General features: G+C 52.5%; 1 protein-coding gene across 2 annotated transcripts in view; it reads left to right on the forward strand.

Annotated features, from left to right (window-relative positions):
• Positions 1 to 16,017, forward strand: part of LOC101093982 (coronin-7) — a 56,816-nt gene that overhangs the window by 11,233 nt on the left and 29,566 nt on the right. For both annotated transcript variants that reach the window (XM_023246553.2, XM_045048178.1), the window contains one exon: positions 10,751 to 10,801. In XM_023246553.2, the coding sequence (XP_023102321.1) occupies positions 10,751 to 10,801 (51 nt within the window). The remainder of the gene's footprint in view (positions 1 to 10,750; positions 10,802 to 16,017) is intronic.

The raw sequence follows: 16,017 nt of genomic DNA on the forward strand, positions 1-16,017 counted from the left end.
GCACGCCCCTTCCCAGGGACAGTGAGGTGGGGCCTCCCTCGCTGAGGAGGAGGGGACAGGCGTTCCAGGCAGAAGCACCAGCTGGACAGGGTTCTGGATTGGAGCTGTGACCTCCCCCTGCAATGAGAAGCCCTCTCTGCCCTGATTTGCATGCCCTTAGCTCTTCACAGAGTGAGGTCGAGAGGGAGGGAAGGAGGAGAGTGGCAGGAGATAGTCACCACCGGGAGTTTTTACTTTATGGTTACCAGAGGAGCGTAGTTTGTGCCTGTTTTACAAATTTGGGACAGGAGTGGAAAAGTAAAAAAAAATCACCTGTAATCCTCCCCCCCCAGGAGCGATGTCTGTCACCATCTTGACATCTTTCTCTCTGAACTTTTCTGAGGCATGTTTTCCTGTATGTGTTGAGATCGCACTCTCCACGTTACTCTACCCTGTGTTTTACGTTCTGTGTAATATGTATGTTTTCCAGTTCATCAGTAATTGAATGAACATCGCAGAAAATATTCTATCATTCAGATTTACGAGTTCACTTGAGTTATGCTATTACAAGTTGTAACATCTGAATATATTTGTATACAGATCTTTTGGGGAGTTTTGTTTTTTGTTTGCAATGTGACTTTCTTAAAAAAAAATTTTAAGATTATTTATTCATTTTGAGAGACTGTGTGCACACACATTAGGGAAGGGCAGAGAGATGGAATAAGAGAGAATCCAAAGTAGGCTCTGCACTGTTAACACAGAGCCCAACGTGGGGCTCGAACCCACGATCCGTGAGATCATGACCTGAGCCGAAACCAAGAGTTGGACGCCTAGCCGACTGAGCCATCCAGGTGCCCCTCAACATAACTTTAAAAAAATTTTTTTTAACGTCTATTTATTTTTGAGAAAGAGAGAGAGAGAGAGAGAGATAGTGTGCGCGCATGAACCAGGAAGAGGCAGAGAGAGAGAGAGAGAGGGAGACACAGAATCCAAGGCAGGCTCCGGGCTCTGAGCTATCAGCACAGAGCCTGATACGGGGCTTGAACTCACGAACCGTGAGAGCCAAAGTCAGACGCTTAACCAACTGAGCCACCCAGGCGCCCCTCCATGTGACTTTCTTAGCTTAGAAAGCTTAGGGGCCGGCAAACTTCTGTAAAGGACCAGATAGTACATACTTTGGGTTTTGCAGGCCACACTGTCTCTGTCGGTGCCATTTTGTAACAAGGAAGCGGCTACAGACAAATGTAAATGGTGGGCATGTCCACGTTCTAGTAAAACTGTATCTGCAGAATCAGATCTCGGGTTGTGGGTTGGATTTGGCTGACTTGGCCTGAGGGCCTTAGCTCCCTCTCCCCCCACCCGCCACCCCGGGTCTAGATTTTTACCAGGGACATTGCTGGCTTGGAGGTTGTGAAGGTTTGTCAGCTGGTTGGTAGATTTTCCCTAGTTGTCTTCCAGAGGAGTAATGCCAGCCTCCTGGGGCTGTGTGTGGAGGTTGTGGTTCCAGCCTGGGCTTTGGGAGGGGACTTGGGTGTCTGTTCTGCCCTCTGAACCTGCTGCTCTGCCGCTTCTCATCCGAAACGTGGGGCAGCAGGAGCCCCGGTCCCGCAGGCGGAAGCCCTGCCGCTGGGCCCCTGCCCTTCTCTGGCCTTAGAGCTCCTCCAGTGGGTGCCTGAAGGGCTCAGATCTGCAGCTGTGACAGAGGATAGTGGGAAGGTGCCTTGGCTTCCCCAGTAGCAGAGCGGCCCTGAGCGGATGAGGGCAGCATCCTCACGGGAGGTGCAGGTGTGGTCTCCGCCAGTATGAATGTTCTGATGTTAACGGCCCTCGCCCGGACCGGCCTGCCTGGGGTATGGCTGTGGGGCTCAGGGCAAGCCGGGGCCACCTCTCTTAGGGCTCTCTCTGGCCACAAGGCTGGATGGCTTCCTGGTGAGGGGTTCCCGCCAGTGTCCACCCATGGCCTGCAGGTGTGACTTGGATGGTCCTTCACTTAAGAGCTGCGGCCCACAAGGCCAGTCCAGGCTGCAGCCTGGAGGGAGGTGGCTTCTCTCGGTCTTGCATCCACTGCCCCGTGTCAGCTCCAGGCCCCCAGCCCAGTTGCAGGTAGGATGTCTGAGCTTCAGGTGTCTAGAGGCTTGACATGGGTCACTTCCTGTGGAGCAGTCAGAGAGACCCCCCTCCTCTCCACAGAGCTCACAGCCCAGCACGGTGGTTTCTGGTTTCTGTGAGGCTACAAAGAGTTGGGTTAGGATGCAGGCTTGTCTCCCAGGGCACCTGCCGTGTGAGGAGGCAGCCAGGTGAGGAGTGCCAGCAAAAGGAGCTGCGGGCGACCGCCGGCGAAGGGAGGCCGGTGGGGCGAGGGCGAGTATGAGGCCAGCTGAACTGGGGATGGGACTGGGTGACCGAGGGCAGGGAGGAGGGCCTAGAGCGTGGGAAGGAGCGTGTCAGCTCTGGGGAGTTAGCAGAGGGTTTACTGAGGAAGTGTGCAGCTGTCCAGGCACTCCTCCCCAGGGGTCTGAGCCCCATTTGCCTTCCAGTTTGAATGGTGGGGTGGGGGGGGTGAAAAGTGACCCGGTCGCAGAATGCCCCTCTGTGTCCTGCCACCTCTTGTCGGCGTGATGAGTCAGCTTCCTATAGGCTGTTGTCTCCTGAGGATGAGTGAGTGTGATGAGGCCACAGCTCGGTCCGATGGAACTCTCCTGCGCCTCTCGACCCAGGAGCCTGAGATTGTGGAGTAGGAACCACTGGTTCCCCACATGGGTGGCTGGAGTAGAGCCCTCCCCCACGCCCACCTCTGCTTTCCTGGACCTGGGTGCTCTACCTGTGGGGACACAGCACCTGACATTGTCGCGTCTGGGTGCAGCATCCTGGAGGGGACGCTGTCCTACAGGGTGTGATCTCCACTCCGAGCTGTCAGTGGTGGCTGGAGGCCACCGCGGTCCTGAGTTTGCTGCTGCCCTCTCCTGTCAAGGGGTACCCTCAGGATCCTGGTCGGGGGTCTGAAATGCCAAAACCTTTGGGAAATGGTCCTGGGGAGGGGCCACCCCCATGACTGAAGGTCAGGAGGAGGTGTCCGTGGGTTGGTCCTGAGCATGTGGGGGAGCCAGTGAGGGGCCCGCCCTCCGCAGGAGGGAGCTCTGCTCAGACAGGGGTTGCAGGCTGGGCTCTAGGTTTATGCACAGGACTGCCTGATTTGGGTACAGCGTGGGGGACACTCTGCTTCCTCTCGGGGCTTCCCCCTCTCCACACCATCTCCTGCTGGCTGTCTGGTTCTGCCTCCCAGGACCCCTGATTTTACCGCAGAAGCCCCTTCCTGTTCTCTTCCCAGCTCCTCCAGCTGAGGGAAATGCAGCCAACCACTAGGGGGCGTGTCGGCCTCACGGATGGGCAGGCAAGCTGCTATCCCGCTCCACGTGGTCCAGTTGTGTCTGTGAGCCCAGTGAGGACATACACCTTGGCCACCCAGGGCCACCCCCTCTGCCGTGGCCCAGCAGGCCAGGCCAGCCTCCAGTGCCCAGTCTGACCCCTGGTGTGGATCCAGTGTTGAACCCCCTGCATTTGGTGGCCCAGCTGCCTTTGGGGAGCACCCATGCGGCAAGAATTGGGACTCTGACCTGTGAGACGTGTTGCTATCACTTGTCCTCGTCCTACCCGGGGCTTAGGGGTTTGCCCAGGTCACAGAGCCCGTAAGTGCTGGAGTTGGCATCCAAACCCAGGCCATCTGTCTCTCCACATGGCTCCTGGTGGGAGTGGCCCCTGTTGCCAGGAGACTTTCTCTCTCTCTCTCTTTTTGAAGTTTATTTATTGGAGTGCCTGGGTGGCTCAGTCTGATGGGCATCTGACTTCAGCTCAAGTCGTGATCTCATGGTCACAAGGCTCATGCGTTCAAGTCCTGTGTCAGGCGCACTGCTGTCAGCAGAGAGCCTGCCTCTGATCCTCTGTTCCCTTCTCTCTCTCTGCCCCTCCCTGGCTCACGATCTCTGTCTCTGTCTCAAAAATAAATAAACATTTAAAAGTAAATAAATAAAATTTATTTACTCATTCTGAGAGAGACAGAGAATACAAGAGGGGGAAGGGCAGAGAGAGAGAATCCCAAGCAGGCTCCTCACTGTCAGCCCAGAGCCCAACGCGGGGCTCAAACCCACCATCCATGAGATCACGACCTGAGTCATGAGTCAAGAGTTGGACACTTAAATGCCTGAGCCAGCCAGGCTCCCCAAAGAGGCATTCTCTCTTGCCCATAGTCTCTCAAGATCCTCTGTCTCTCGCTGTCTCTCCCTGTCGTCTGTCTCTCGCTGCCCTGTTTCTCCTCGACCTCTGGTTGTCCTCTGTCCCTCTGTCTCTCTGTCTCTCTCTGTTCTCTCCCTGTTCTCTGTCTCTGTCAGTCTGTGCCTCTCTCCATCTGTCTCCATCGTTCGCTCTTCTCTCGGCCTGTTTCTGTCCTGTGCACCTCTAGACAGCGTCCTCCTGAACTCAAGGCTGTGGGTGGTGCCGCACAGCACGGCTGATCCTGGGGCCGGGCCTGGTTCCCGCATGGCACGTAGCAAGTGCTCTGTGAACTGCGGCTGGGAAGACTTTGACAGGAGTGACCCAAGGACCCTGGGACCCTGCCAGCATGTCAGGAAGTCCTGGGCCTGGCCCTCTCTGTTGTTCACTTGTCCACTTGTCCAGCACTCACCCGCTGCCCCCTCCATTCCCACCGTCTGGTCTCCTGGCATGACCTTGTCTTCCCCTTCATGTCACGTGTCAGCAGGTTCCTGTTTCCACATTTTTGTTCATGCATTTCCACCTCCTTTGAATACCTTTCCCTTCCCAGTGCAAGCTCTGCCTGTCCTTCAAGGTTCATCTCAGCACCCAAGTGGGAACCAGGCAGAAACTGAGCAGCTAGTACGTGGTACCTGGGGTTCTCATGTCCCTCCTCCCTGTCTGGTCTCGCGTTGGTTGGGGTGGTGCATTTGCTGTAGGTAAACCGCTGTTGCTGCATGAACTGAAGGTCACAGTTTACACGAGGGCTCACTCTGGATGATGCATTGTAGGGGTCTTGACGAACGCACGACATCACGTGCCCACCGTGACAGCATTGTGCAGAATAGCTTCGCCACCCTAAAGTGCCCTGTGCTTCACCCATTCACCATCCCCCTCCAAACTGATGGCAACCACTGATTCTTTTGCTGTCTCTCAAATGTTATTTGCCTTTTCGCGGATGTCATGTAGTTGAAATCATACAACACACAGCCTTTCCAGATTGGCTTCTTTCCCTTAGTCAGGTGCACTCGTGGGCCCTCCATGGCTTTTTGTGGACCAAGAGCTACTTCATTATGGTGGTAAAAAACACATCATAAAATTTGCCATCTTAACCATTAAAAAATTTGTTAACACTTACTTTTGAGAGAGAGAGCACACGTGTACATGAACACGTGTAAGTTGGGGAAAGGCAGAGAGAGGGAGACAGAGGATCCGAGGCAGGCTCCATGCTGTCAATGCAGAACCCACCGTGGGGCTCAAACCCACGAACCGTGAGATCATAACCTAAGCTGAAATCAAGAGTTGGCCACTTAGCCGACGAGCCACCTAGGCGTCCCTTGAGCATTTTTTAAATATTCGGTAATGTTAAGTTTATTTACATTGTTATGAAACAGGTCTCCTGAACCAAAACTCTATACCCATTAAACAACAACGTCCCTTTGCCCCCTCTCCCCGCTAGCCCTCAGTAACCGCCATTCTGTTCCCCGTGTGTGATTTGAGCTACCTTAAATACCTCGTGTAAGTGAATCATAGACGATTTGTCCTTTTGTGGCTGGCCTACTTCATTTACCCTAATGTCCTGGAAGTTCATCTGTGTTGTGCTATGTGACAGGATGTCCTTCTTCAGGCTGAATACCATCCCATCGTATGTGGGGACCACATTGTGTTTATCCGCTCATCTGTCAGTGGGCTCTTGGGCTGCCTCCACCTCTTGGCTGTTGTGAATAATGCTGCAGTGAGTGCTGTGAATAATAATGTGAATAACGAACATGGCACCCTCTTGGTGACCCTCTTCCCGGTTCTCTCAGTATACGCTAAGAAGTGGAATTGTTGGATCATAAGGTAATTCTGTTTTTACTTTTTTGAGGAGCTGCAGCTCTCTTTTCCACAGCGGCCACACTGTCTTATGTTCCCACCGACAGTGCACAAGGCTCCCAGCTTTTGCACTTCCTCCCCGGCCCTGGGTCTTTGATAGTAGCCATCCTAATGGATGTGAGGTGGTGTGTGGTTTTAGTCCTCATTTCCCTGATGATTAGTGATGGTGAACATCTTTTCATATATTTGTTTGCCATTTGTGTATCTTCGAAGAAATATCTGTTCAAATCCTTTGCCCCTTTTTTACACCATGTTTACTTTTGAGAGAGGGAGAGAGAGAGAGAGCAAGCGCACATGCGGGAGGGGCAGAGAGAGAGGGGGACAGAAGTGTCCGAAGCAGGCTCCGCAGCAAGCCCGAGGCGAGGCTCCAACTCACGAACTGTGAGATCATGACCTGAGTCAAAGTCAGATGCTCACCTGACTGAGCCACCCAGGTGCCTTTGCCCATTTTTTGCATACAGGTATTTGATTTTGTTGTTGTTGTAGGAGTTCTTCATGTATATTTTTTTAAGTTTATTTAGTTATTTATTTTGAGAGAGAGGGAGTGCGAGTGGGGGAGGATTAGAAAAAGGGGGAGAACCTCAAGCAGGCTTCGCGCTATCGGCACAGAGCCCATGTGGGGCTCGAACTCGTGAAACCGTGAGGTCATGAACTGAGCGGAAACCAAGAGTCAGACAGGCGCCCCTTCAATATATTATTTTTTTTAAATTTTTTTTTAACGTTTATTTATTTTTGAGACAGAGAGAGACAGAGCATGAACAGGGGAGGGGCAGAGAGAGAGGGAGACCCTGAATCTGAAACGGGCTCCAGGCTCTGAGCTGTCAGCACAGAGCCCGACACGGGGCTCAAACTCACAGACTGTGAGATCATGACCTGAGCCGAAGTCGGACGCTCAACCGACTGAGCCACCCAGGCACCCCAATATATTCTTGATATTAACCCCTTACCAGATCTGTGATTTGCAAACATTTTCTCCCATCCCTTAGGGCAACCTGTCTTTTGACTCTGTTGGTTGTGTCCTTTGAAGAACAGAAGTTTGATGCAGTCCTGTTTGTCTGCTGTTGGCTTTGGTTCCCTGTGCTTTTAGTGTCCTATGCAAAGAGTCATTACCAAATCCGATGTCATGAAGCTTTTCCCCTACGTTTGCTTCTGGGAGTTTTATGGTTTGGCTTCTTCCTTCTTTTCTTTATCACGGAATAGTATTCCATTGTACAAATGTGCCGCAGTTCATCTGTTCACCTGTTGAGGGACCTGTTGATTGCTTCCATTTTTTTTTGCAACTTTTAAAAGTGCCGTGAACGTTTATACCAGCATACATTCGGATAAATTCTTAGGAGTGTAATCGCCGGATCATACAGTTAAGAGTTATCTGTAGCTTTGTAAGAAACTACCAGACTGCCTTCTAAAGTGGCTATTACGTTTGCATTCCCATCAGCAATGAGTAAGAGTTTCTGTTGCTCCCTAATCTCTCCAGCATTTGGTGTTGTCATTTTGTAAAAAAAAATTTGGCCATTCTAATAGGTGTGTGGTGGTAACTTGTTTTAGTTTGTAATTCCCTAATGAGACATGATGTGAAACAGGTTTTCCTGTATTCATTGTTCATCGTGTGTATCTTTTCTGATGAGGTGTTTGTTTAGGTCTTTTGCCCATTTGTTCCTTTGGGTTATTTTCTTATTTTTAAATAGAATCTTACTTTTTTTAATTTTTCTAATGTTTTAAGTGTTGTGTATTTGGGATACAAGTCCTCTCTCAGATAGGTGCTTTGCAGGTAGTTTCAGCCTGTGGCTTGTCTTTCCTTTTTCTTTTTCTTTTTTTTTTTTTTTTAATTTTTTTTTTCAACGTTTTTATTTATTTTTGGGACAGAGAGAGACAGAGCATGAACGGGGGAGGGGCAGAGAGAGAGGGAGACACAGAATCGGAAACAGGCTCCAGGCTCTGAGCCATCAGCCCAGAGCCCGACGCAGGGCTCGAACTCACGGACCGCGAGATCGTGACCTGGCTGAAGTCGGACGCTTAACCGACTGCACCACCCAGGCGCCCCATTGTCTTTCCTTTTTCTCATCAGTGTCTCTATAGACCAGAAGTTTATGATTTTAATGAAACCCAGTTTTTTATTTTTTTGGTCACGTTGTATAGATGCAACACCGACACTTTTGATATTGTATCTAAAACTTCATTGCCAAATCCAAAGTCACCTAGATTTTTCTCCTGTGTTATCTTCTAGAGCTTTTGTAAGTTTGCATTTCACATGTAGGTCTGTGATCCATTTTGAGTTGGTTTTTGTAAAAGATGTAAAGTCTGTGTCTAGATTCACCTTTTCACATGTGAATGTGCACTTGTCCCAGTGCTGTTTGTTGAAAAGACTGTCTTTTCTCAATTGTGTTGCCTTCAGTCCTTTGTCAGAAATCAGTTGACTGTATTTGTGTGTGTTTGGCTTTTGGCTTTGTCCAGCAAAGCCGAGGATGACAGCAGAAAGGATTACTCAAGACTCCGAGCAAGAGGTGAGAGGGAGGCTAGGGGAAGTCTTCCTGCACCCCTCCCAACTCCCCGGCTCCCACATTTATCAGGCATAACCATAGGGAAAACATTGTGCAGTATGCCAGTGGCTGCGGGCAAAAAAAACAAAAACAAAAAAACAAAAACAAGAAGAAACAAGACAACAAAAAAACAAGAAAGCAGGCAAAAAAACAACAACATGGCATTCCAAAGACTACAAAAGAGCAGATGCTGAAAGCAAGGTGGAGAATAAGATAAGATACCCCGTTGATAACAGGGTCTAGGGAATTCCCGAGCCCAGGCAGGACCCACCCCCTGTATACAGATTAACTAGATACATGTCTGCTGTTTTCAGCAAGGCCAGAAAGTACTGTTCTGCTTTGCAATGCATTCCCTTTAATCTCCTTAACCAGGACATAGCTATTTGATTCCCCACATTTGTGGGGGTCTGTTTCTGGGCCTTCCATTCTGTTCCTTTGATCTATTTGTCTATCCTTCTGCCAGTACCACATTGTCTGATTAATGTAGCTTTAAAGTTGGGTACTATTGGTCCTACTCACTTGGTCTCCTTCAGTATTGCCTGGGCCATTCTGAATCTTATGCCTGTTCATATAAACTGTAGAATCAGTTTGTCGATAAGCACAACATAAGTTGCTGGAATTTTTACTGGGATTTCATTGAATCTGTAGATCAAGTTGGGAAGAGCTGACGTCTTGACGGTATTGAGTCTTCCTGTCCATGAATGTGGAATATTTTTCCGTTTATTTAATTCTTTGATTCCTTTCATTAGAGTTTTGTAGTATCCTTCCCATAAATCTGGTGTGTATTTTGTTAGACGTATAGCTATGTGTCTCATATTTTTTGATGCTGATGTGAATGGTATTATGTTTTTAATTACAAATTCCAGTTTATTGCTGCTTCATTGTTTTTCAAAATATGAAAATATGAATCCATGCTGATTGAAACAAAGTGAAACTGTGCTAAGATGGAAAAAAAAGTAAAAGCTACTTACCCTCCGCCTTCCCCCTCCCCAGCACCCAGCCTTAATGCACAGCCCACACTGTTTAAGACCTTTCTCCTTGCTTAGCCAGCTCGCAAAAGTTACAGGAATGTGGTCAGATATGGATTTTTGTTTATTTTTACCACAGCAGAATCACACCACGTATGTTATTCTGCACCTTCTTTGTAATGCTTAATAGTTTGTCATGGCCAAGGCGTTAAGTAGGCAGGGAATGCAGGTTCTACTCCTTCTCTTCTCCGGTTCTTTATGCATGGATGTTTGTGGGCTTTTAAAGGGTTTTTTAATGTTTAGTTATTTATTTTGAGAGAGAGAGCGTGCACACGTGCACACGTGGTACACAGAGGGAGGAGCAGAGAGAGAGGGAGACAGAATTCCAAGCAGGCTCTAAAGTCAGTGCAGGGCCTGATGCGGGGCTTGATCTCATGACTGTGAGGTCATGACCCGAGCCGAAATCAAGAGTTGGACACTTAACTGACTGAGCCACCCAGGTGCCCCGCTATGCACGTACCTTTGTACACACAGATCAATTATTCTACAGGAATAAAGTCCTTATTATAAGGGTATGGTACTTTATTACAATACACATACATATCTTTTGATCTACTCCCATCTCCACCCTTAGGTAACCTGAGTCAGTAACTGGATGCTGAGTGATGGTTAGGATGTGTCAGCTCACTGTCCTGGTTAGACACCAAGTTCTTTAAGTGTAGAAATGACATCATCTTTTACACCTCTCTGGGCTGGGCTGGGTACAGGGCAAAACATTTGCCAGCTGGTAGCCTAGAATTTGGTTTAGTTTCTTTATGAGGGGGTCGTGGTGATAGGACTGTTTCATAAGATGTTTGGAAGCACGGAGAGAGATCATGTGTGTTAGCGGGCCTGGTACATACTAGGTGCTCAGGAAATGTGAATTCTCACTGAGTTCCCTATTGTGGGTGACTGGGGCAGGAAAGGGGACCTGCCCCCTGCAGTGAGAAGAAGGAACCAGGCTGGGGAGGTCTCCCCTGGTGCGTGATGCCAGCTCTGTGTACTAGGGTGTGGGACCATGACAGCCTGTGGGTGGAGGGGACATCCGGCCCCTGAGGACGCTGCCTGTCCTAAGTGTGCTCTATTTACTCCTCTCTGCTTTCCCAGGACAAGCAGCTGAGGATCTTCGACCCTAGAGCGAAGCCCGGGGCCTCCCAGGTGAGTTGTGGGGGCAGGGGGCTGGGTTGAGGCCCTAGTGGCTCCAACAGGTGCCGCCGGGACAGGCTCTGCCTCTTGGCAGAGATTCTGCCACACCCCACGCCCCTGGCCAAGGCCTTGTGAGTGTGAAGGGGTCACCTGGGAGGTGGGCTCCTGCTGCTGGCAGCTCTTTCCGGGAGGCATGTTCTGAGTCCTGGGAATACCTGGCTTTGATCACAGGGTGCGGTGCAGCCAGGCCGTCCACAGGCATTCAGTGGAGGCATCCTGTGGCTTTAGGAAGCTAATTTCAGAATCCAGCTTCCTCTCCTCCTTTGAGACCCCCATCCCCCCTACCTTTCCTGGCACAGTTGGCAGAAGCCAGCCTCAGAGGAGCCAGAAAGACACAGCTGCCCACCTCGTACCTGTCCAGTCTCACAGCCAGTGGACTCTCACTCTGCTCCTTTGGGTCTGTGGGATCTAGGCACTGAGCATGTTTGGTTTGTGTTTGTGATGGTGCTTGGGGTGCATGTGGCCCTTTGAGTGCTGAGCGGGGGTCTGGGTTCTGGGTTCATGCTATAGCCAGTGAGCCACTGGGGAATCATTCATTCATTCGTACATTCATTCATTTGACATTGGCTCAGTGTCGGGCACGTGATGAAGGGGGCCTGTCACCTGGGCTATGGGAAGCCATTCGAGTTTTAAGCCGAAAGTGAGGTGAGCAGATTTACATTTTAAAAAAATATTTACTTATTTTTGAGACAGAGCATGCGCACACACAGGGGAGGGACAGAGAGGGGGAGACGGAGGATCTGAAGCAGGCTCCACGCTGACAGCAGAGAGCCCCATGTGGGGTTCGAGCCTACGAACTGTGAGATCATGACCTGAGCCAAAGTCAGACGCTCAACTGACTGAGTGCACCCAGGTGCCCTGCTCAGATTTACATTAAAAAAATTTTTTTCTAGGGGCTCCTGGCTGGCTCAGTCGGTTGAGCGTCTGACCTTGGCTCAGGTCATGATTTCACGGTTCGTGGGTTAGAGTCCCACATCAGGCTCACTGCTGTCAGCCTGCCAGCTCAGAGCCCGTTTCGGATCCTCTTTCCCTCTCTCTCTGGCCCTCCCCCGCCTTGCACTCTCCCCCAAATAAATAAATATTGAAAAAGAAAAAGTATTTTTTAGAAGTTGAAGAGGCTTCTTTCCTGAGGAAGGTAAAGATCAGGGCCCTGCTGACAGCTCAGGGGAAGAGCTCCGCAGCAAAGCCCCAGGCCCATCACAGATACCCTTTCCCCATCCCTAGGACTTGTTCCCTACCAGGGGTAGAGGGCACTTTGTCAGCCTACACCTGACCAGCAGTAGCCAGGGATGACAGGGCTTTCCTCCCCCACCCCCACCCTGCACCCGTAGCACGTGTGTGTGCACGCGCACACACGGAATCCCCTTCAGGTAGGCCATAGCAGCTTTTGGCCCCAGACGGCCCAGTCTGTTCCATTTCTGACTGGCTGAAGACCGGACGGAGGTCCCGTCCTGACAGGTGAGCCAAGCCAGGCAGGAGTGGTTTTAGCCCACTCCCCACTCCACTCCCCAGCGGCCCTGCTTCCCAGGGAAGTTGGCTTATGGTTTGTGGCCCTGTGGCTGGCAGGGCAGCAGAGTCTCAGAGCAGTGCAGGTATGATCAGGGGGCTTCGCTGGAGCTTTCTGTGCTCAGAAAGGGGGGTCCCAGGGCACTGTGCGTAGTACCCCCGTTCCTGCCCTGACTGGGCATTGAAGGGCCAGCTCCCCCAGCCTGAACATTTTCTTCCTTCCCTGCCTCCTCCGCCAGCAAAGGGGGGTGGGGGACCATGATGGTGCCGAGGTGGAGACAGAGTGGCTGCCGTCCAAAGGGCTCCAAGTTCCTAGAAGAGGGGGGAGAGGATCTCGTTCTGGAGGAAGCCCCCCTGAATGGGGCTTCGGGGCCAGGGAGACCTGGGAAGAGCGTGGGTGGCTCCTGCCCCCTCGCAGCTGCTGGGCTGGTGCCTGTGCTCCGCCGCTGGTGCGCTGGTGCGGGGGCAGTAGGGCCTGGAACGCTGCCCTCCTCATGGCCCTGCCCCCCACTTCCGCCCAGGGCATCTGGCCCACACCTGGCTTCTATTAGGAAAACCGCTGCTGGCGGCCAGGGTCGGTGTGAGCTGAGGGGCCAGCTCAGGGGAGAGGCCTTTGGGGAGCTCCTTCTTTGGAGATCCTCCTTCCCCACTAGAAGGGGGGCTTTGTTGGGGGAGTCACGGGAGGATGCGCTGCCCTCCCTGCCCCGTTGGCTGTCACCGTAGCATGGAGGCTGGTGGGGAGCCCTGGGGGGGTCCACCTCCTGCTGCCTCTTTGGGCCCTGTGTGACCTGAGTTTGAGTCAGGGGATGCTTGGGCAGCTGTCTCCTGTTCACATCCCCTACTTCATTTCTAGATTCCATTTATCATACTCCGGGCCCTTGGCACACACAGTCTTTTTTCACCCTCATGATTGCCCTGTAAAGTTGGCCCATTGGTCATTTCTGTCCCAGGGTCACAGCTGGGTGGCCCAGGCAGGCTCCGTCTGACACCAAAGCCTGTTCACGGTGCCAGAGCCCAGTGTGGGGGGGGGGGGGGTGGAGGGGTGGGAGGGCAGGCCCTGAAGCCATGGGCATGCCAGGGAAGTAGCTTGCAGCAAAGCGAGTGTCCAGGGAGTTGTGAGGCTTTAGCACCCTCACCAGGGTTAGGACTGGCCTGGAGTGAGCCCTCTGACCTCTGGCGTGGCCTGGTGGCCCTGTGCCTTTTGTGTGCATCAGGCAGGTCCTGGGGCCAGCATCTGGAACCCAGGACTGAGCCTGGCCGGGAGGGAGAATAGGTGGGTGGTGGGGGTCTTACACCAGTGAAGGTCCCCTGGCCCTGAGGAAGGACCCCAGGAGCCCAGGGCTGCTCCTCCAGCTGCCCTGCCCCACACAGGAAGTGTTGCCATGGTGACAGAGAGGTGGGATTTGGCCGTATGGCGGCTGGAATGCTGCTATGTGCCTGTTCCTGGTGCCCCTGTGCTGGCCAGTCAGCCCCTCCTGTTCTCTCCTTGGGGCCAGGTGTGGGGGAAACACGAGGGGACTGTGGGGCTTCTCCCTAAGCAGGATGCCCTGCTGCCTCATCCCCTGTGGCTTGCAGGCTGGGAATTACCTCCTGCGGTTCCCCTCAGAGCCTCCTGGGACAGTGCTGGGGCTGCAGGGCTCGCAGGCTGCCTGGGGTCCAGCTACAGCCTCCCCCCTGCCCCAGAGAATGACAGTCTGGGGATCTGAGAGAGGGCTCCTCCTCCCTGGTCCCACTGAGGTCAGGGAAGAAGAACTTGCCATTTGTGAAAATAAAAATTACTGTAGTAATCTGGAGATAGGGATGGAGGGGTGGGTGGCCACCCTTCTCCCGCCCATGGGGCTTCCTGTGGCCCCTGGGCACACAGAGCCAGGTGTGCCCACAGTGGGCACACTGGGCTCTGTCTAAGCTCTTACCTGGTCTCCGCTTCCTTGGTGCCTTCAGTGTTCTCAGAGACCAGTGCCCTGCTCAGAGACCGTCACCACCCCGTGGACATCCTGAGTCCCTTCTGGTCCCCGCTCTGCCTTCCAGCTGCTCAATTCTTCTCACCGCAGGTCCCTCTCACGCAGACCTAGAATAGTAACCTGGCCCACGGGGGGCAGGAGGCTCAGGTAGCTGACAGCTGTCTTGCTGGGTGACTGGATGCAGGTGGCTGCTTCTCCCTGAGCCTCTGGTTTCTCCATGTGTGAAATAGGAAGGTGGGAGACGGGCCAAGTTATGTTCCATCCCCAGCCTGTGCCTCTGACGTGCACGCCCTGCAGGCTCAAGGGCGCCCCTCTCTCCCTCGCCCTGTACCCCCTGCATCTTCACTGGCCTCTGCCCTCCCTGGCCCAGACTCTTCACAGGTGCCAGTTCCCCTGCCTGGTTCACGCCTTCTGATCCTTCCCGTCTTATCTCCTATGTTACTTTAAAATCTTTTTTGTTTTTAAGTTTATTTATTTTGAGAGAGTGCGAGAGTATGTGCGCGAGCAGGGGAGGGGCAGAGAGAGAGGGAGAGAAAGAATCCCAAGCAGGCTCCGCACCACCAGTGCGGAGCCTGACGCAGGGCTCAAACCCATGAACTATGAGATCACGATCTGAGCCAAGATCAAGAGTCGGACGCTCAACCAACTGAGCCACCCAGGCGCCCCATCTGTTACCATGTTTTTAAAAAACATGCCTATTGGATGTGTATCAGACACAGCCCTGAGTGTTCGCCAGTGTTGACACTTCCCACAACAGCCCTCCAAAGGAGGACCCAATACAGTGCTCAGTACTCTTTCTACAGTTGAGGAAACAGGCACAGAGACGTTGGGTAACTCATGCTGGGAAGACATGCTTAGTGTGGCCGGGCAGGTTTTCACCCAGGCAGTGACTCCAAAGTTTGTGCCCACAGCCTTCCCTTTGCTCCTTCCTGGCACTTACAACAACGTGTAGTGACATAGGTATTTCTGTTTGGTTCGCCTCTATCTCCCGACTTGTATATTCTGTGAGTTTGGGGACCCTTTCTGTTTTGACCGTGTCCCCAGCGCCCAGTGGAGTATGCAGTTTGAACACTCCACTCGTATTATGAAAGAACAAATGAATGAGCAGCCTGGTCTCCTCCATGTGACCATCCACCTGAGAACCAGCCAGCTCCTTGCATGGTACTTGGCCTGGGGAGGCCTCGAATGTCTGTCGAATGAATGAATGAATGATGCATGATGCTTTGCTGGCCATCTGTTTTGCTGCTTACACGGGATATTTGTACACTAATGAGAGGGAGGGCCCATGTGACACTTCTCACCGACTCTGGGGTGTGAGGGCAAGGCTGATCTTGCCCTGGCCCCACAGCCCCCTCGTGTGGAGAGGGGTGTGGGGCCCTGGTTCTCAGGCACCAGCCCCGACTTCCTGTGCTGGCTGCTGGGTGGGAAGGGAGCAGTGAGAAAAGCCCCTTAAACAACACGGGCGTTCCAGGGTCTCCCACGCTGGGGTCCGCCTCCGCAGGCTGGGGAGGGGGCACTGGGCCAGCTCCTCCCAGGCCACCTCCCTTCTCTCATTCATTCCCAAGGAGATCGTGGGAAGCTTGGAGGAAGCTGGCCACAGTTTGGGGTGAGCTATTTTTGGTAACAGGGTCTTTGGTCTCAGGCTCCAGGGGCCGAGGTGACTGGGAGGGAGCTGTTTGCATTTCCTCTGGCCCCTTCTGC

This window comes from Felis catus, chromosome E3 (assembly GCF_018350175.1).
Source record: "Felis catus isolate Fca126 chromosome E3, F.catus_Fca126_mat1.0, whole genome shotgun sequence".
Lineage (NCBI taxonomy): Eukaryota > Metazoa > Chordata > Mammalia > Carnivora > Felidae > Felis > Felis catus.